Source organism: Sorex fumeus, unplaced genomic scaffold, assembly GCF_029834395.1.
Source record: "Sorex fumeus unplaced genomic scaffold, SorFum_2.1 ptg000086l, whole genome shotgun sequence".
NCBI lineage: Eukaryota > Metazoa > Chordata > Mammalia > Eulipotyphla > Soricidae > Sorex > Sorex fumeus.
In genome coordinates, this window is record NW_026606143.1 from 1,459,310 (window position 1) to 1,479,568 (window position 20,259).

The 20,259-nt window shown below is 45.9% G+C and overlaps 1 protein-coding gene across 1 annotated transcript in view; it reads left to right on the forward strand.

Moving 5' to 3' along the window:
- The window catches only part of DIPK2B (divergent protein kinase domain 2B), a 49,133-nt gene extending 29,491 nt beyond the window's left edge, over positions 1–19,642 (forward strand). Inside the window, exons 3-5 of the mRNA XM_056131067.1 lie at positions 10,826–10,999; positions 16,616–16,904; positions 19,302–19,642. Coding sequence (XP_055987042.1) covers positions 10,826–10,999; positions 16,616–16,904; positions 19,302–19,642 — 804 coding nt within the window. The remainder of the gene's footprint in view (positions 1–10,825; positions 11,000–16,615; positions 16,905–19,301) is intronic.
- Positions 19,643–20,259: the final 617 nt, after the last annotated feature.

The window sequence follows — 20,259 nt, forward strand, 5'->3', positions numbered from 1 at the left end:
TCAGAAAAACAAAAAACAAAACTCCATTCAGCACTCAGTGCCCCTCTAGAAATCGAGCCTCTTAAAGCAACAGAAAGCATCTTCAAATTACACCCTAGGCCACTACTCTCCCCTCCAGGCTTTTCTGACTTCAGAAATAGATTGGCTTCTGTCAGATCAAGAGGCAGAAAGTCATGAAAACCGAACAAAGAAAGCCAAAGGTGACCTGCTTTTGAAAAGTGTCCATTAGCTCAGGCTAAGCTCATTTCCCAGAACTCCCTTCCCAGTTTATTTCCTGTTAGAATGGGTTACAGAGGTCTGGGAGGGTGAAAGGGAAGGAAAGGCTGGCTGTCCTGTAGTTTCACTTATCTCAATCAGTAGAAGGCAGGATGTGGTGGGACCAGCATGCAGTACCTCTGCCTTCCTTTGATCCCACCTTCCGCTTCTCTGCGCTACACGTTTATTTAAAAAGCAGCGGGGGCAGGAGGTCGGGGATGAGGCACTCCCAACTGTGTTTTGGGCTTACTCCTGGCTCTGAGCTCAGGCGAACCATCTGCAGGAGATCAAACCCCAGGTCTGCAAAGCAAGCACCAAACCCGCTACACTACCTCTCCAGCCCCTGGACTAGGCTTAACTTCACCCCACAGTCCCCAATATTCTCCTGGGTCACACAGTATTAAGTTTAAGGGCCAAACGGTGTAAGTCTATAGGGAGTAAAAATTTTCCTTCTAATTTAAATTATGCAAGACAGTGTCAAGGCACAAGTGAAATCATTCTGTCCCTCCCAGGGTTTCTCAAAGACTGGAAAACCAATCAGATAGGCATTAGACCCACTGGTATGAGAAAATTTAAGGAGAATTTTATAAAGAACATGTATACCTTCTACACACTGACAGAAACCCAGAAAAAAAAACATGATAACTCACCACATGAACTTAGATGACATCTATCTTTAAACAACTTAGCTACTGCAGAGGACACTGGAAAGAAAAAAGGGAGTTCAGATAAAGAGGTTCCCAAAAATAATAATGATAGTAAGTTACATTAGAACAAAGGTATGAAGATTTAAGGTCTTCCTTTTTCATTGATTGGCGCTTTGCTGGGCGATGCCCTTAAGGGAACATTTATATGTAAATATCTCTTTGCAGGTTATCACCATTCTGCCTCCAGGGCTCCTCCTGTGAAACTAAACTATAGCCAGAACAAATTTGGAAAGTGATGGTTCATTATTTGCTTCCCCTACAACAGATTATCGGATAAAAACAACATTAAATGTCATAGATACAGGAACCCCATAAATACGGTGCTCCCCAACAATCACACAAGAGGAGGAAGGGAGTAAATGTTGGATAAACAAATGTTCATCATACAATGCAGAGACAAGGGCAAGCAGAGAGGAATTGTACCATCACCACCTTTAATTCCTTGTTGTTAATTCTAATGCTTCCAGGAATAGGGCTCCTATCTAAATTACCTTTGGGCTGTGAAGGGATAAATAAAGTGAGGCCTTCTGTGTTCTAGTGGTCCTAGTTACCTTCCATTCAAACAATCCACATAGCAAAGGGGTGACTTATTCTGCTGCCCTTTTAGTCCATGAAAGTTGCCTCTTTAATTTGTGGATTCAATCTTGTCGCTGACATCACCCAACTTTGAGTCTACTTTCCCTTTCTGCCTGCCTGTGGATTTCAAGCTCCAGCATAAGAAAAAGACTAGCATGCAAAAACCATTTATTTAACCAGTTTCTATATCTGTCTAAGGCGAAATTCCTGTTGTAAAGAGTATATTCTATATTCTAGTGACTACTTCTTTGAGTGAAGCAAAACCTCATAGAGGGAGAGACTGAGAAGATAAAGCAACCTGACAGCCCTTCTCCCGCTGCAGGTATGAAGGTTGAGGGCCTTTCTGACAATCAGAATTCTGTCTGAGCTTCTTGGGCCACAGGAGTGTGGCCACACCAGAAATCACTAAGCTCCTGTGCTTGGAGCAATAATACTGTTCGTGGAACATTAACACAGTGGGAAGAGCACTAGTCTCCCACTCATTCAACTTGGATTTGAATCCCATCAACCCGTATGATCCTCAAGCACTGCAAGGAGTGAACCCTGAGTGAACCCAGAGTCAAGGGGGAACGCCCAGGGAACCACCAGGTGCAGGGCTCCCCAAAAACAAAAATCACTAAACATCTATGAAAGTTTCTGTAAGTTTGCATACACAAAGGAGTTGGGAAGCACTTGGTTTCTTCTGATTAAAAATGAAAAAAGGGGGAAATCTGCAGTCCGTAAAATGAAGTAATCCAGTGGAGAATAAGACCAACCTTAGCATACCTGAATCAAAATGACAGACCATGAAATAATGTGTTTTACTCTGCATGAGCTGCCCTGTCTGTCTCAACTGTCAGCTGAATTGCCCGCCACAATGATTATTTCACCTGCCACAGTAAAAATCTTTTAGCACCCCACAACTCATTCAGTGGCAAATCTGCAGGTGCCCTGGGATGGAGAAAAATAGAGAATGAGTTGGGAAGAAAGGAACTATAACAGGGAGAAAAAGCATTCACATTCACTCTCAGGCCATCCAAATATATTGGCTTATGTAACAACAGCCACAATCACCACCTAGTAAGTCTCTGGAAGTTGAAGAATTACAGCAAGGGACAGACAAGCAGGGGGGAGTAGCTCTTACAGGCCTTCTGTTACATAGAAACTTGGAGTCGGTGGGTCCCCATAGGTGGCTTGTGTGAGGCAGGGAAGAGAGAGACCCCCTCCCAAGCAATGGCCAAGAGAGAGAAGGCCCCCTCCCAAGCAATGGCCAAAGCCAGCCCTGCAGAAAACAGGAACAAGTCCTGATAAGACCCTCACCTGGCTCCAGTAACAGACCTAGAGAAGCTCCTGCAGGAACAAAAGGCCAGGAAAGTAATTTCAAAGAAGACCATCACCATTCCCAACCCCCCTCATAACCTTAGCAACGGGCTTTGACCTAGGTAGAAACCCCACATGGGGACAGGTTGGAGAAACCCTATAAAGGTCACCTTGAACAAAGGAAGGGCGAGCATATACTGCCCAAGCCCTTGTGCTGTTTGTGCCCATGTGGCCGAGCACATGTGGTGCCTGAGCACATGTATTGCCCACATCTCCAGTCTTGAGATGTGTACTTTCATGTTTTCATGTCTAATGCTGGTATGTGTGTCTCTACATAGATAGGGGCCTTCCCTATCTACCTGCCTACATCACTATCACTCCAACCCTGATTTGGTGACACTCTTTATAAATAAAAAATGTTGGGGCTGGAGAGATAGTACTGTGGATAGATGCTTGCCTTGCATGAGTCTGACCTGGGCTCCATTCCTGGCAAGTCCTACAAGCTCTGCCCTTGGAGATGCCCGAGTTCTCTCTTGAATACGTTATTCTCTCTCTCTCTCTCTTTCTCTCTCTCTCTCTCTCTTTCTCTCTCTCTCTCTCCCCCTCCACACCTTAAAAAACCCTACAAATAAAATCTATTTATTTCACTCCTTGTCTACTCCTAAAATTCCTCTCTGAGAGGCAAGACAAGAACCCAGTAACCCTGGGTCCCGGGTGGCAGAGGCTGTTGGGAAAGAGTGACCATCTTTCTCCTCCCCGCTTCACATAAGTCACCCATGGGACCCATCGACATCAATAGTATAGTGGGTAGGGCGTTTGCCTTGCATGAGGCCTAAACGGGTTCAATTCCCAGCATCCCCGAGCACTACCAGAAGTAAATCCTGAGTACATGAGCCAAGAGTAATCCCTGTGTGTGACCCAAAAAGCAAAAAAAAAAAAAAAGAGTGTCTCCAAAGCAAGAGTGAACTGAAAGCTCCAGTGCCTGATAATGTTTGTGGAAAAAAAAATTGTCATACCACCTGACAATTGGAATTTTCAGAAAGTGTCCCGACAATCATGCTTTAAAATTATAGTCACTATAGAACTACAGAGGTTTCTACAAAAGTTCTCCTGGATCACCCTCTAGAATTCACCAACCTACAGGACCACAAAGCTATTAAGTGTATGCATTTCTTGGTGCAGGGCAATCAAGGAATACAGAGGTCAGATTTCTTCCATCATTACATGAGGTGAGGACTTCACTCAACCTATCCCAGCCAAGATGAGATTCTGAGATTTCCCCCTCTGTCATATTCCACTGGGACACCCACCCCCCCACCCCAAGGCGGTTCATATCTCACTCAGGGACGGAATTTGGAAAGGAGCTAAGGCAAGCCTGGTAAATTCATTGAATAGACAATCTTTTCTTTTCTCTCTTTATTTTGTTTCGTTTGGGGACCCGACCCAGCAGTGCTCAGGGCTTACTCCTGGCTCTGAGCTCAGGGATTTCTCCTGACAGGCTCAGGGAACCATATGGGGAGCTGCAGATCCTGAGTTTGGCCCCACGGAAACCCCTGCCTGCTGTGCTATAATTTTGGCCCCCAAATATCCACATAAACTATCAACTTGTGGTTTGCTCTGAGGGAAAGCCTCTTCTTGCGATAACTATGAATGCACTGTCATATTTCTAGCTTCTAGGCAACAGGAAGTTCTTTTACTTTTTAGGTACATTCATCAGTCATGAAAATGTTGATTTTTAGCCTTCTCGTAATTACCTTTAATTAATTAATTAATTTCTTTATTTATTTTTGCTTTTTGGGTCACACCCAGCAGTGCTCAGGGGTTACTCCTGGCTCTGCATTCAGGAATTACTCCTGGCAGTGCTTGGGGAACCATATGGGATGCTGGGAATCAAACCCAGGTCGGCCGCGTGCAAGGCAAACGCTCTACCTGCTGTGCTATCGCTCCAGTCCCATCCTAATTACCCTTTAAATGAGGACACTGTAAATTGTTGGTAATGTTTTTCCAAGCAAGCACTCATGAGGATGTGGATAAAAGCCAATTGAAGGTCAAACAATTTACTGGAAAAACTGCATGTTGTTTACTCAGATTTCACTAGAAAGGTTCACTAGAAACTGAGAGCAAATCTAGATTTCAGTCTCATTTGTTATTGTTTCCAATAACAAAGTCTCATTTGTTATTGTTTCCCTTAGCCTGTATATAATTTTGGTGAATGTATGTCTTTTTGATATATATTAATATTACACAGTGTGTATTATATATAATATAATTACATTAAAGACTGTCTATTACGTAAACATGCCAGTTTCTTGTATGTTAGTAACTATAATTGAAACTACTAATTATAATTTGATAAATATATAATAATTATGCATGTTCATAAATTATTTTTTTTTGTATGTTAATAATGGTATACTGAGGAACTGGCTTACACCAAGTGAGCGCTAGCAAGTGCCAAACAGGGCAGGCCTGCAGGTTGGAAATTTGGGGGCAGGAGCTGACACTAAGTCCACAAGTGGAATTTCTTCCCCTCAGGGAAATTTTAGTTTTGCTCTTAAAATCTTTCAACTCTTGTCCACATAAGAGTGAACAGATAGTAAGTTCTGCAAAATACCTTCACAGCAACACTCATATTAGTGATCGATTGACTGACTCAGGACCACAGCCCACCCAAGATGACTTATAAAATTAAACAGTAGTGACATGCAGGAGAAATTGTATTGACTGCTGAAGACTGTCAGAATTTGAGATGGAAAAGTGTGCTAATGGCTCTCAGGGCCACTCTGCACAGAAGTCCCCTGTTAAAAAGACAAGCAGAGTAAAAGCCCAGTCACCAGCATCATGCCTTGAGGATGCTGATGTTTGGCTGGATCCCTCAGGAAGAACAGCAGATGGAAATGCCAGCGTGAGGGATTCGGACACAGAAAAAATAAGGTTATACAGGGCAAGTTTGGTTTCCCTTTTATTTTCATTGGAAGGTGGTGAGTAAGCCCTGTTGCAGAAGGGACAATATGATTGGTATTTAGAAACTCTAAAGCAGTGCCCTGTTCCCGCGAAGTACCTGTTTGGCTTCAAAATAAGCTAGTATTTAATGAATCTGTTTGGTTTTCCAATTCTGTTTGCCATATGCCAATATGATTGTGGGTTGCACTTGGCCAGCACATGACAAATAGAAGTAGATGGGGATCTACTCTAGGCCTTAAAGACTTTGGGGAGCAGCTGCCTTTAAAATAAGGGAGATCGGAATACAAGGTGGTCTTTTAAATCTTTCTTAGATGTGGCCCAGAACTTAGCAAAGATATCAGTTATCTAATGATGTTACAAACCTCTTCAAAAGTTGGTGACTTAGGTACCAGAGTGATAGTACAGCAGGTAGGGTGCTTGCCTTGCATGCAACTGTTGCAGGTTCAATCCCATATGATCTCCCGAGCCCCACCAGGAGTGATACCTGAGTGCAGAGACAGAAGTAAGCCCTGAGCACCACCAGGTGTGGCCCCAAAAGAAAAATAAACCAAAAGAAGTTGGTGACGTAAAACAACAGCAATAACTGATTTCTCTTATGAATATGCAGTTTGGGCACAGCTTGATGGAAAATGCTCATCAGGCTCCATGTAGCGTGCATTGGAGTGGTTCAACAGCGCTCTGGAAGGAGCCTTTTCTAAGATGACAATTTAAGGGTTGACTGCTAACTAGGAATTCAGTGAGGGTGAAGTCTTACATGGCCCAGGCTTCCTTCAAGCGTGGTATCTGGGGTCAAGAGAGAATCAGTAGAAGCTTGCCATTTATGGTCCAGGCTCATGCAGCATCACTTCCATAGCATTTCTAGTATTAGGTGTGACTCACCAAAGTTCTTCAAATCTTCCCCATTTTCTCATTTTACGACAGGACCTTTGTGTTTTCCTAACTGACTTTCCTGCCTCTGCTCTTGTCCTGTGACATTTAGGATTGAATTCAGTTGCTTATAACAAAAACTGAAAAAAAGTCATATAACAGTGGCATAATTAAAATATACTCTACTTTACATAAAAATTAATGCATAGCTCCTGGGGTCAAAAGAGAGGCTCTCTGACTGTGGGGAATCCTGGTTTCTTTCTGCTGCTCCATAATTCTTATCTTGCCCTGTTCCAAGATAGCTGAACAAGCACCAGGCATAACTTGCCAGGGAGGAGTGAAGGAGCACACAGATGGTCAACAGCACTTGGAAAAATGCTCATCAGCATCATCACTAGACTATAACAAAACCCAAATCAAAACAATGAAATATCACTTCACACCTGTGAGAATGTCTGATGCCAAAAAGTCCAAAAACAACAACAGGTGGGAAGGGTGTGGAGAAAAAGGTGCCCTGATTCACTTTATTGAAGTGAATTTTATTCACTTTATTTATTCACTCTATTAAAATAAATGCACCAAATAAAGGGTGTTGGGAGGATCATCCCAGGATGGGAGAAGCATGCTGAAAGTAGACTATAGACCAAACATGATTGCCACTCAATGCCTTTTTTGAAAACCACAACACCCAAAAGGACAGAGAAAACAGAGGGGAAAGCCCTGACACAGAGGCAGGGTGGGATGGAGGGGATGGGGGGTGGGAGGGATACTGGGATCCGTGGTGGTGGGAAATGGGCACTGGTGGAGGGACGGATATTTGATCATTGTATAATTGAAACCCAAGCACAAAATTTGTAAGTTTACAACTGTACCTCATGGTGTCTCACTAATAAAAATAAAATAAAATAAAATAAATGCCCAACGAAAATAGCCTGAAGACTAAGAATTAAGGGCATCAAACTGTGTGTGTGTGCGTGGAGGAGGGGGTGTTGGAGTGAGGTAAAAAAATCTAATACAGGGGGTATGGTGCCACCAGCAGGTCAATCTATACCTGTGAGGCAAGTGCACCAGCAGCCTGATGGCACCTTCAGACTTTCAGATACCCCAAAATTGCTGCTGTGCCTTTGGCCAGACCCCAAAAACTTGGGGCAAAGTTTACCAAGTAAGTAAACAGCCAAAAGTTAGGTATGTGGGAGACACACCCACAAACCATCTCTGGCTCATCTATATAATTGGAGGCATGGCCTCTCTGGTTCCTGATTGAACTGCTTAATGGCCATGATCCCAGAGACTCAGAAACGAATCTCGGAACCCAAAGGCTTTTGGCAGAAATGCGTCCTATTCCTGCAGTAGGTTACTGACGCTGGGCCAATCCAGGTGGGAATAGGTTCCATGCCTTGGCCTGTTCCCCCTGGCGGCCCGTTGACTGCCATCCTCCAGAGGCCACAGGACAGTCAGGTTTGGGCCTGCAGTGATGAGACAGGTGGGGCCTCACCAGATGGGGGTGGAACCGGCCCTTTCCTCCCCATCCCAACAAGATCCCGAGTCGCCACCTACAAACGACCTCTCTGGCTCCTGATCAAGCAAGATTAACGGCCATGATCCCAGAGACTCAGAAACAAATCTTGAATCCCAGTGGCTTTTGGCAGAAATGCATCTGGACTTCATACAAGGTGGCTGCCGCCTCAGAGCTTATTGGAAAGGTATGAGACACGGTGACAGAGCAACTGCAGTCTCATGGGAAGGGGGACAATACTGGCTCGTCCTTCATGCCCTACCGAGGTCACGAGTTGCCCCCCACGAGTGGTTCTCTGGCATGGCCATGGATCCAGAGGCACAAGGACTTAATCCAGAACCTGGCAACTTGCGGCAGAAAAGTGAATGGACCATGCATTAAACTACCATGCCTCCCCGGGAGGGAAACGGTTTTGCTCCTTTCCGCCTCCCCCCCCCCCGCCTCCCCCCCACCCCCGCTCCCCCGCTGGCAGTAAGGTGGCTGCCACCTCAGAGCTTATTGGAAAGCCAGGTATGAGCCAGCGGTGATGGGGCAACTAGTCTCATGGGAAGGGGGGCAGTACCGGCTAGTCCTTCCCGCACTACCGAGGTCATGCATTGTCCCCCACGAGTGGCTCTCTGCACAGCCATAACACCAGACGCACAAAAACCAATCTTGTAATTATCTGGCTCTTTGCAGAAATCCAAAATCATTATATGACATGTGATTCTCATACCAGCTATAGAAAACAAAGTATTTCACAATGCCTTTTCAGCAATTCTGATTGGGGGGGTGGGAATTATAAACAATAATGGTGCATCTTTTGTCGAAATAATGAATGTAATCAATGTAGAGAAGAGTTAAGTAGAAATCGTCTGCCTCACAGGCATTGGGAGGGGTGGGAGGGGGGTATATTGGGGTTCTTGGTGGTAAAAAATGAGTACTGGTGAAGGGAAAGGTGTTTGATCATTGTATGACCGAGACTTAAACCTGAGAGCTTAGTAACTTTTCCCACAGTGATTCAATAAATAAATATAAGAAAAAAAATCTAATAGATTGTGGTGTATCTAATGAATATAAGCACTCTGAGGATGGGTGTGTTTAACACTCTATTCCTAAAAAGATAAACATTTATGCTCTTATAAATCATTGCTACCTGATTGAAATTTCAATTCTTTTTTTTTTTTAAAGTAAATGAAAGTTGGGGCTGGAGTGATAGCACAGCGGGTAGGGTATTTGCCTTGCACGCGGCCTGACCTGGGTTCGATTCCCAGCATCCCATATGGTCCCCCAAGCATGGTCAGAGGTAATTATTGAGTGCATGAACCAGGAGTAACCCATGTGCATCGCTGGGTGTGACCCAAAAAGCAAAAAAAGGTAAAGGTAAAGGTAAAGGCCCTCCCGTTGATCGTCGATTTGCTCGAGCGGGCCCAGTAACGTCTCCATTGAGACTTTGTTGTTACTGTGTCTGGCATATCGAATACTCTCGGTAGCTTGCCGGGCTCTCCGAGAGGGGCGGAGGAATCGAACTTGGGTTGGCCATGTTGGCCACTTGTAAGGCAAACGCCCTACCGCTGTGCTATCGCGCCAGCAAAAAAAAAAAAAAAAAGTAAATGAAAGGACCTAACATAAAAAATTAACTTAAGGAAGGAGGAAGAGGAAGAGCTAAGAAAAAGAAGGACGCATACCTAGTGATGTTGCCACACCTACCTATGAATGAATTTGTGATCATGAGAGCCAAATAGAGCTGGAGCGATAGCACAGCGGTAGGGCGTTTGCCTTGCACGCAGCCAACATGGCCGACCCGAGTTCGATTCCTCCGCCCCTCTCAGAGAGCCTCGCAAGCTACTGAGAGTATCTCGCCCACACGGCAGAGCCTGGCAAGCTCCCCGTGACGTATTCAATATGCCAAACACAGTAACAACAAAATCTCCAATGGAGACGTTACTGGGCCCGCTTGAGCAAATCGATGATCAACGGGAGGACCTTTACCTTTACCTTTTACCTTTTGGTTTTTGGGTCACACCTACCTGTGCTTGGGACCTACTCCTGCTCTGCACTCAGGGATCAGTCATGGCAGGACTTGAGGGACCATATGGGGTACTGGGGATTAAACCTGGATCAGTGAAATGGAAGGCCATACCTGCTGTACTATCCCTCCTGCCCCTTACTGAGAACTTTCAACTCTAGTATTTTGATCTATTCTCTTATCCAATCCACCCTAAAACCTGAGGTAAAGAGAGACTAAGTGACTTACAGGATATGAAAGTCCGGTCTGAATTCTGGCCAACCCAGAGCACTGTTCCTTAGCCTTTTCCTTTGTTAATTTTGAGGTTTAGAAGGTCATGGAAAATCATCTATCCCAAGGGATCCAGTGCTATTTCAAAGAAATGCCATGCATAGAGATTGCTGCTATGTCGTGACACAATTAGTGAACTGTGGAAAGGATGGAAAACACCCATCATTGGATCACTCCTCTCTCCTTCCTCTAGTAGCAGTCAGTCTAACTCATCCTACTGGGATCTCCTCAACTCAAATCCATTTGGACCCCCAACCCACAGCTGTTCCTCTATCAGGGCCTACTCGGGCCCATTCGTGATGGCCAGCCACAAACTCTCATTGCCTCACCCCCTTCTCGGGGGTCTCTTGCCCTCCTACACAGGGCCTGCCCAGTCCCTTCCTGCGCTGCCCATCACAGAGACTTCTGGATCGCGTGGTCCGGCGCTATGCTGAGGTGGCTGATGCTGGCAGCATCTTCATGGACCACTTCACAGATCGTGACAAGCTCCGTCTGCTCTACACTTTGTCTGTCAACGCACATCCCATCGTCCTGCAGGTACACGTTCACACCAGGAAAGACCTCCAGGGAGGGGGGTCATGCGGGACTCCATGGGCCAACCCTGGGTTGGGCTGTCTCATACCTTGAAACCCCCAAACCATGTTAATAACTTTGTGGCTCACAGAAATGCATATTGGTCTCTACATGGTTAAGTGCTGTGGAAAGATGTTTGGGACTGAAAGGTCTGCCACCAACAACATCCTCTACCACTGCCTGAGGCAGCCCTTGGGGCTTTGTGAAGGACAACTTCAGCCAGGCCTGCAAAGATCTATAGGACTAAGCCTGAAACAGTGAGATAGTACAGTGGGTAGAGCACTTGCCTTGCTTGCAGTCAACCCAGGCTCGATCCCTAGCACCACATATGATCTCCTGAGCCCCACCAGGAGTGATCCCTGACCAATACCGGGTATTGCCATCATATATAATCAATATGGATTCTATATTAGTTATGATTATAGTTATTATGCAATATAATTATTGTATACTATTGAGTAAACCCTGAGCACTACCAGGTGTGGCCCCCAAACAAAGGACAAAGCAGAAAAAGATCTGTAAGACTGGAGCAAATTTAACAAGGGCCAGGCAGAAGCTTGCCACCAAGGGAACTGGGGAAGTGCAGTTAGGACAGAGAAGGGACCACTATGAACATGATAGTTGGAAATGATCACTCTGGACAAAAACTGAGTGCTAAGAGGAAGTAATGTGATATGTATGATACCCTTTCAGTAGCAGTATTGTAAACAACAGTGCCTAAAAGGAAAATATGTGTGTGTGTGTGTGTGTGTGAGAGAGAGAGAGAGAGAGTGTGAGAGAGAGAGAATCTGCCATTGAGGCAGGCTGTGGGGGTGGAGGTGGGCAGAAGGATAACCAGGGGCACTGGTGGTGGGAATTGTGTACTGATGAAAGGATGGGTGTTGGAACATTGTATGACTGAGACTCAATCATGAAAACTGTGCAACTTTATATCTCAGGGTGATTAAAAAAATGATTGGAGAAAGTTGAAAAGGTAAAGGTCCTCCCGTTGTTCATCAATTTGCTCGAGCGGGCCCAGTAACGTCTCCATTGGAGACTTTGTTGTTACTGTGTTTGGCATATCGAATACATCACGGGTAGCTTGCCAGGCTCTGCTGTGCGGGCGAGATACTCTTGGTAGCTTGCCGGGCTCTCTGAGAGGGGCGGAGGAATCGAATTCGGGTCGGCCATGTTGGCTGCGTGCAAGGCAAACGCCCTACCGCTGTGCTATCGCTCCTCCACCCTGGAGAAAGTTTAGTAGATGTAAAAGGCCACAATCCAGGTAAATCCAGAAATGTGCCCTGCAGCTATACTTGAAAAGGATGGGGAGAAGCAAGTTACCTAAATGTCCATCAGTCAGGGAATAGTCAATAAAGGAGGGAGTCCTGGAACCTGGAGATACACAGACCACCAAGATAGGTATGGTGCCTCTATATACCATCCAGTGCAGTGGTAGAGCAGACAGTGCTGTTGATATTAGGTCAACACGTGAGCACAATCACACCCATTTTTTCAAATCCCAAGCATTAGGACACTCACACGATGGGCACAAAGGAAGCCTGGAGGGGGAGCAGGAAATAGAGGAGGGGGGAAAGGGAAAGAAGAGTGAGAGAATGAGAGAGGGAAGAGGAATAAGAGGAGGAGGAAAGTAGAATAGGAAGATCAAGCAGGGGAACGAATGGAGGAGGAAGAAATCTCAGAAGGACAGTTCATATGTATTATTATCAATAATGTTATAGGATAGTTCTATGACTATTATAGCATTTTGGGCTGGAGCGATAGCACAGCGGTAGGGCATCTGCCTTGCACGCAGTCAACATGGCCGACCCGAGTTCGATTCCTCTGCCCCTCTCGGAGAGCCCGGCAAGCTACCGAGAGTATCTCGCCTGCACAGCAGAGCCTGGCAAGCTACCCGTGATGTATTCGATATGCCAAACACAGTAACAATAAAGTCTCTAATGGAGACGTTACTGGGCCCGCTTGAGCAAATCGATGAACAACGGGAGGACAGTGACAGTGACAGTGACATTATAGCATTTTACATAGCTGATTATTATAATGAACAGCAACACTCATTTATAATAGACTTTCTCTCTGGCTCTTTCTTCCCCCTCCTCTCTTCTCTTTCTCTTTCTTGTTTTTTTATTTTTATTTTTTTTTGAGGGGGGAGCTGCACACAGTGGTGCTCAGGTGTTACTCCTGGCTCTTTGCTCAAAGATCGCTTTTGGTAAGCTCAGGGGACCATATGGGGTGACAAAGATTGAACCCGGGTGGGCCATGTGCAAGGCAAGTGACCTATCTACTGTACTATCACTCTGTTGTCCCCCCACTTTATATCGCTCCTCCTTTTTCTACTCTTCCTCTCATTTTATAGTTTTCTTTGTGGCCATCACATATAATTAACATATATATTCTATATAAGCTATGGTATAATTACATATAGTTATTGTATAATATGATGATTACATACTATTGAGCAAAAGGATGATAGATAAATACATACCACCTCTAAGGGCTGGAGAAATAGTACAGAGGGTAAAGTGCTTGCCTTGTACATAGCCAACTTGTGTTCAATCCCTGGCACTCCATTAGGTCCCACAAGCCTGCCAGGAGTGATTGATTCCTGAGAAGATAGGCAGGTGTAGTTCCTGAGCACCACTGGGTGTGGATCCCCCCTCCCCACACTCACACAAAATACATATCGACTCTCATTTGTTGAGGACCTACTACTGTAGTGAATGTACATCATTTTCTCATCTAATGCTTATGAGAGCACAATAACCTCAAAGAATATCCTTCTTTCTTCTGGAATTGGGGTAGCCACAACGAACGATGCTCAGGGCTTACTCATGGCAGGGATTCAGGGACCATATGTGGTGCCAGAGATCAAACCCAGGTCACAACTGTGCAAGACAATCACCTTACCTATTATCTCTCTGGCCTCTGGAAAATCCTTACCTACTATCTCTCTGGCCTCTGGAAAATCCTTCTTTCCTTCTCTTCCAGATCAAGTACTTGAGGCTTAGACATGTGAGATGCTTCGTCAAAGACTCTTAGGCAGTGCCAGCTATGGAACCCAAAGCAGAGCTATCTAACTTCAGGGTTTGTGTTCTTCCCACTAATACTTGCCTAGTAACTATTTTCACTTAAAATCCTGGAGGAGTAGAATGAACCTGTGGTTGTCCCACTCACTCAGAGGGCTTCCTCTTCAGTTGTCTTAACTTCATTATGGCAACCAGACCCAGGTCACTCCTGAGACATCAGGGTTAGGAGCTTCCAAGGTAGCCTGGAAGGGTGTGGTGTGGCTGTGCTGCCAAATTAGGGTGACTCTGTGGCTGAACACAGCCATCACCACTAGACTAGGTTCTTCTTCTGTAGTACATAGTGGGGGAGGTCCCCAGTAGGCCAAGGAAATAGGGAAGGACTCCCATGGGGTCCAGAAAGATACCACAGTGGTTAGGGCTCAGATACTGCATGCAACTGACCTGGTTTCAAACCTTGGGCACCCATATAGTCCACAGAAGTGACCCTCCAGTGCAGTCAGGAATAAGCCCTGAGCACAGACAGGTGTGGCCCAAAATAAAAGGGGGGGAGGGTCATGGGAATGGGTAGAAAGCCACTGAAATTCATCTGCAAGGAAGATGACTTTGTTTTGTTGCTCCATTTTCATTAGTCACCCTGCAATTACAAAGTTATTCATGATTAGTTTTCAGGCATAAATTGTTCAACACCAATCCCCTAAGTAATGTCAATTTCCCCCAACTAATTTCCCCCTACTCCCACTTGTCTCCCACCCTGTGACTTTGTTTTTTTAAGAAAAAAATTAAGAAGTAAAGGAGTGCTATTTGTAGTCGTTGTCATTTCTTCTATGGTTGGAAGACACAACATTATAGATCATTTTTGTTTGTTATTTTATTTTTGTGGGCATGGGGAGCCACAGCCTGGGGTGCTAAGGATCCTGAGTCTGTCAGGGTTCACTTGTAGAGGAGGGGATCTAACCAAGGATGTCCCCATGCAGATCATTTGCCTTAACTCCTCTGCTCTCTCTCTCTCTCTCTCTCTCTGGTCCTTTTTTCTGTTCTGGGGCCACAGTCAGTTGTACTTAGGGCTTACTCCTGGCTCTGTGCTCAGGGATCACTCCTAGCAGTGCTCAGTGGACTATACACAGTGCCAAGAATCAAACCCAGAGTGGTAATATGTGATGTAAGTGCCTTAACCCCTGTACTCTTTCCAACCCACTACTCTAGATATTATTGCATCAATAAATAGTCAAGAAAAGACCAGCCAGGATTTCCTTCTCCCTTTTCCATCTCATGAATCCATAAATTTGAATCTTTTACAAGGAGACAGAGGAGACGAGCAGGGCTGTGTGTTTCCCTGTTAGGCTTCAGAAGGTTCCAGTCAGTTGGGAAGGATCTGTGAGTATGAAGTTATCCCAGGTAGGCACTTTATTTTTTGGCTTTTGGGCCACACCCAGTGATGCCCAGGGGTTACTCCTGGCTCCGTACTCAGGAATCACAATGTAATGTATGGGATACCAGGATCAAACCCAGGTTGACTGCATGCAAGGCAAGCGTCCTACCCACTGTACTATGTCTCCAGCCCGGCATTTTAAAAAATTTTTTTTATTTTTTGTTTTGGGCTCTTTAGCTCTGTGCTGAAGGATCACTCTGGTGGTTCTCAGAGTACCATATGGGGTCGCAGGAATTGAACCCAGATCTGCCATGTGTAAAGTAAGCACCCTATCTGTTTTACTCTCACTCCAGCCCAATTAGACACTTTAAACTTGGATCAGAGGGAAAAAATGGGCCAATGCATGGTTCCCAAAAGTGAAGCAATAAGTGTCCACCTTCATAATTTATGCCCTGGGCCAGAATGGGATGTCCACACTGTGATTTAATTTTTATTTATTTATTATTATTATTTTTTGCTTTTTGGGTGACACCCAGCAATGCTCATGGGTTACTTCTGGCTTTGCACTCAGGAATTACTCCTGACATGCTTGGGGGACCATGTGGGATGCCAGGGATTGAACCCAGGTCGGCCTCATGCAAGGCAAACACCCTACCCGCTGTGCTATAGCTCCGGCCCCCAGCCTTAAATTCATAACTTCTTCCTCCTCTCCCCTCGAACCCTACCCCCATGGTTCTTCAACAGTGCTATCTGTGAAATCTCAAATGCTAGGCATAGTTTTTAAACTCTACAGTTCTTAAAATAAACATATTCCCTTGAATCCTACCATCTGAAACGTTGACAGATTCATTGGCAAGCCCATTAGCATTCTTGAATCTCACTCAGGAAACTCCCCTGAGAAGCAATGCACTGGGTGGAAGTAAGAGCTTCCAGGTCCAACTTAACCCCACCAAAAGTGGAACAAAAAAGGGCAGCTGGGGTTATCGCTATGTTCCAAGAAATATATATATATATATATATATATATATATATATATATATTTAATTGAGGGACACTTTGGGACTAGTTTTGAGACAGAGGACATCTGTCTGAGGCTGATTTTTCCATGTGCTCTGGTGATGGGCACAAACAGCGCTGTCTCCGAGTCTCTCTGAAATCCTCTAATGCCTCCTCTTTCTGGCTTGGCAGATCTTCCCTGGTGCTGAGGGATGGCCACTGCCCAAGTACCTGGGTGCCTGCGGCAGATTCCTTATCAGCACCAGCACCAGCCCACTGCAGGAATTCTACAGTGCACCCCCTGATCAGGCAGCCGACCTGGCTTACCAGCTCCTCCGTATCCTGGAGTCTCTGAGGAGCAACGATTTGAATTATTTCTTCTACTTCACCCACGTTGATGCAGGCATGTTTGGCATCTTTAACAATGGGCATCTGTTCATCCGGGATGCCAGCGCACTGGGCGTCATCGACAAGCAGGAAGGTACCCAGCATGGGCTTGGCTGAACAGCTGTCAGAAGGGAACTGAGTGACAGGAGCTAGGGAGAGGTGATGGGAATCATATCAGTAGGCCTTTACAGTCTCCTTGTGTGACAGAGCATGGGGATGTTAGCTGTCAGGTGGTACTGTCCCTCTCTTCCTCCTGGGTCTCTATCTCTATCTCAAAGGAAGTGGACTTAACTTTTTCCACGAGGGGGATATCTTATCCAGTAGCACCAAAGTGCTGGCACCATGTGAGGGCACTGCTGTTGTCTCATTCTCTCTGGATTACCTGGGGACCTGCCCTGACCACACACACACACACACACACACACACACACACACACACACACACACACACACCTCCCCTGTTTTATTGCCCCCTCAGAGCCTTTCTTATTTAGAATATTTCAGCCTTTATATGAAGCTAAAATATCTGACTAGATTCACTGGTACACTTTGCAATCCATTTTAACTCCTTCATTTTTCATAATGTTTTTCAATTAAAAAACATAGCACTGGGACTGGAGAGATAGCACAGCCGGTAGGGCGTTTGCCTTGCAAGCAGCCAACCCGGGTTCAATTCCCAGCATCCCATATGGTCCCTTGAGCACCACCAGGAGTAACTCCTGAGTGCAGAGTCAGGAGTAACCCCTGTGCATCGCCAGGTGTGACCAAAACAACAACAACAACAACAACAACAACAAAAAATAGCACTACATGAGATAGACAAGTGACTCACATTGCTATATGCACTGGCTCACCCAGAGTTCTAGAATCCTTTGAATACCCAGTCTCTAATGACAATCATAATTTTGGGGCTCAATATTAAGACAGAATATCTTCTCCAGTTTCTGATTTTGTTCATATGAGAAAATACCTAAAGAGAGACCAATTAAGCCACACTTATGCATGTCCCTATTTGCTTTTGTTAAGAAGCATCACGATCACAATTGCGATCATCCTGTTGTTCGCCGATTTCCTCGAGCAGGCACCAGTAACGTCTCCTTCTTCCTAGCCCTGAGATTTGAAAAGAGCCATATTCAATGCTCTTTCAGGGCTAGAAGAATGAGACCTATCATCGTTACTGGTATTTGGCATATTGAGTACGACACGTGAAGTTTGCCAGACTCTGCCGTGTGGGCAGGATACTTTCAGTAGCCTGATGGGTTCTCCAAAGTAAAAAAGAGATAATAAGTTTCCAGGGACTGGGTTTTATAGTCTCTGGGTCTTGGCCATTGATGGGACCACCTGGTGCCGCTGGCAGCTGGTGGGTGTAACGCCTACCTACTGGAAGATGGGGGATCTGGGTGGAGAAAGCCCAGTCCCGATCCGAGCAGGCTTGGAGATCTCAGCCCCGAGACCCACATGCCTGGGTTCCTCTGCAAGTTCCTTCATGCATGAAGCTTGTCCGGATGTGTGGAGAGTGATTTCAGCATGGCTGTGGCTGGTTCTGGAGGTCTTTGGCTGCTGGGGTTCTGCTCGGGGCGGGGAGGGAAACTCAACCAGGCACCCCCCAAGGGGCCCCGGTAAGGACAGCCAGGCGCGGGGGCAGGAGACTCTGCTGTTAAGAAGCATAGAGGGAGAAAAATGAATGAAGTCCATTCCAGAATATACAATATATGTCAACCACAGCAGTACCAGCCCAACTGTTCTGTACATATTGCACATTACCTATTCTTTCTCCCAACTTTGTGTTGTGTTTTATTTTATCTTTTTAGTGAAGTAAACTAGTTCTATTTAAAGGAACCTAGAAAAATTGTGAAGGGGGTGGGTGTTTAAGAGAGAACACAGGCTTTTCCAGAGGATGGAAAAACCTTAACTTTGTATTCAAAAGGACAAACAAAACTGGTCCTACTTAATTTCCTGAGTTTCCTTATCAATCACAATAATGGGAAAATCACAATCTGGAAGTGAGCTCTACCATTAGCAGCTCAAATTCTTTTTTTGTTTTGTTTTGTTTTTGTTTAGTTTTTGACCCTAACCTCAGGGATACTCCTGGCTCACCTCAGGGATACTCAGGGATGCTCAGGGATACTCCTGGCTCTGCTCTCAGGAATTACTCCTAACAATGTTCAGGGGACCATAAAGGGATACCAGGGATGGAATCAAGGTCAGTCATGTGCAAGGCAAGTGCCATACCCATTGTTCTAAATCTCTGGCCCCCAGTTCAACTTTAGTTAAGAGTAAGTGGATTTTCCATGCCCTGGCCTCAACTTAGCATAGCAGAGCAATGCTCCTCCCATATGGTTCCAGGCAGGGTCCCTAGTGTCCCTGAGCCTTAAATCTAGAAATGGGAGATGCTAGGAGAAGAAATCACTTCGACCAAGTTCCAATTTGTGATGGCCCCCTCGGGGAGAATAGGGTGTGGGGTGTGTAATCATTCTCGTTTCTCTTGCAGGTAGCCAAGTAGCAAGTAGGGCAAGGACAAATAAAGACATCTTTAGCTGCCTGGCTGGCGGCTGCAAGGCCGAGCTGCCCACTTGTGACACTATTCCCGAGACGCAGAGCCTGAGGCTGGTGTGTCGGCAGCTGCTGCCTCAGCTTCTCCACGGGAAGTTTCCCTGGCCAGTGCAGCAGGAGATCGACAGGGCGCTGGCCAAGTGTGGAGAGAGCGCCCTCCCTGAGCCTCCAATCCTCAGGGCTGCCAGTTGGCTGAAAGATATCCTGAGGCCCCTGAGAACCTGTGACCCCAGATTTGCCTACCGCTACCCAGACTGCAAGTATGATGATAAATTCTGAGAATGCTGGAGTCTGGCCGACCTCCAGGGATGACTGCCTGGATCTTCCATGCCCAACTGGAATGCTGCCAAGCGCAAAGATGTAGCTCTGGGGTTCACCCATTAGGAGAAATACACATTTGTTTCTCAGGGACTGAGGAAGACTCCAACAGCCACAGGGCGGCTGCGCAGTCCTGCCCTGTGGGTTGGGATATTTGGCCAGTGGCCTGTGGTGCACACACCAGACCTCTTTGAGCTTCTATGTCTTCTCTCCTCCACCAGACTCTAAGTTAATGAAAGAAGACAGTGAAGAGCAGGGGACACAGGCTTCCTACCCCCAGCCCAGATGTTTGCAAAGTCTTCCAGAAGTGTGTCCAGGCAAGCTGGATAAGGCATGGAAGGAAAACACTGGGACCTTATAAGGTGCCCTGGCAGGTAGCAAATTCCATTTAGACAAGAGTGACCTGCTTCTTGCTTCTGGTGGCCTTGCACTAGCCCTCCACTAGAGGGCAAGGGAACTGCTGGTGTTGGGCACACATGGACAGACCCACACATGTGTATGAAGTACCTCATGCTTCATGGTGCTGGAAAGAGCCAAGAGAAAGAAGAGGAGGTGGGCTGGAGGCCAATGTGTGTGCC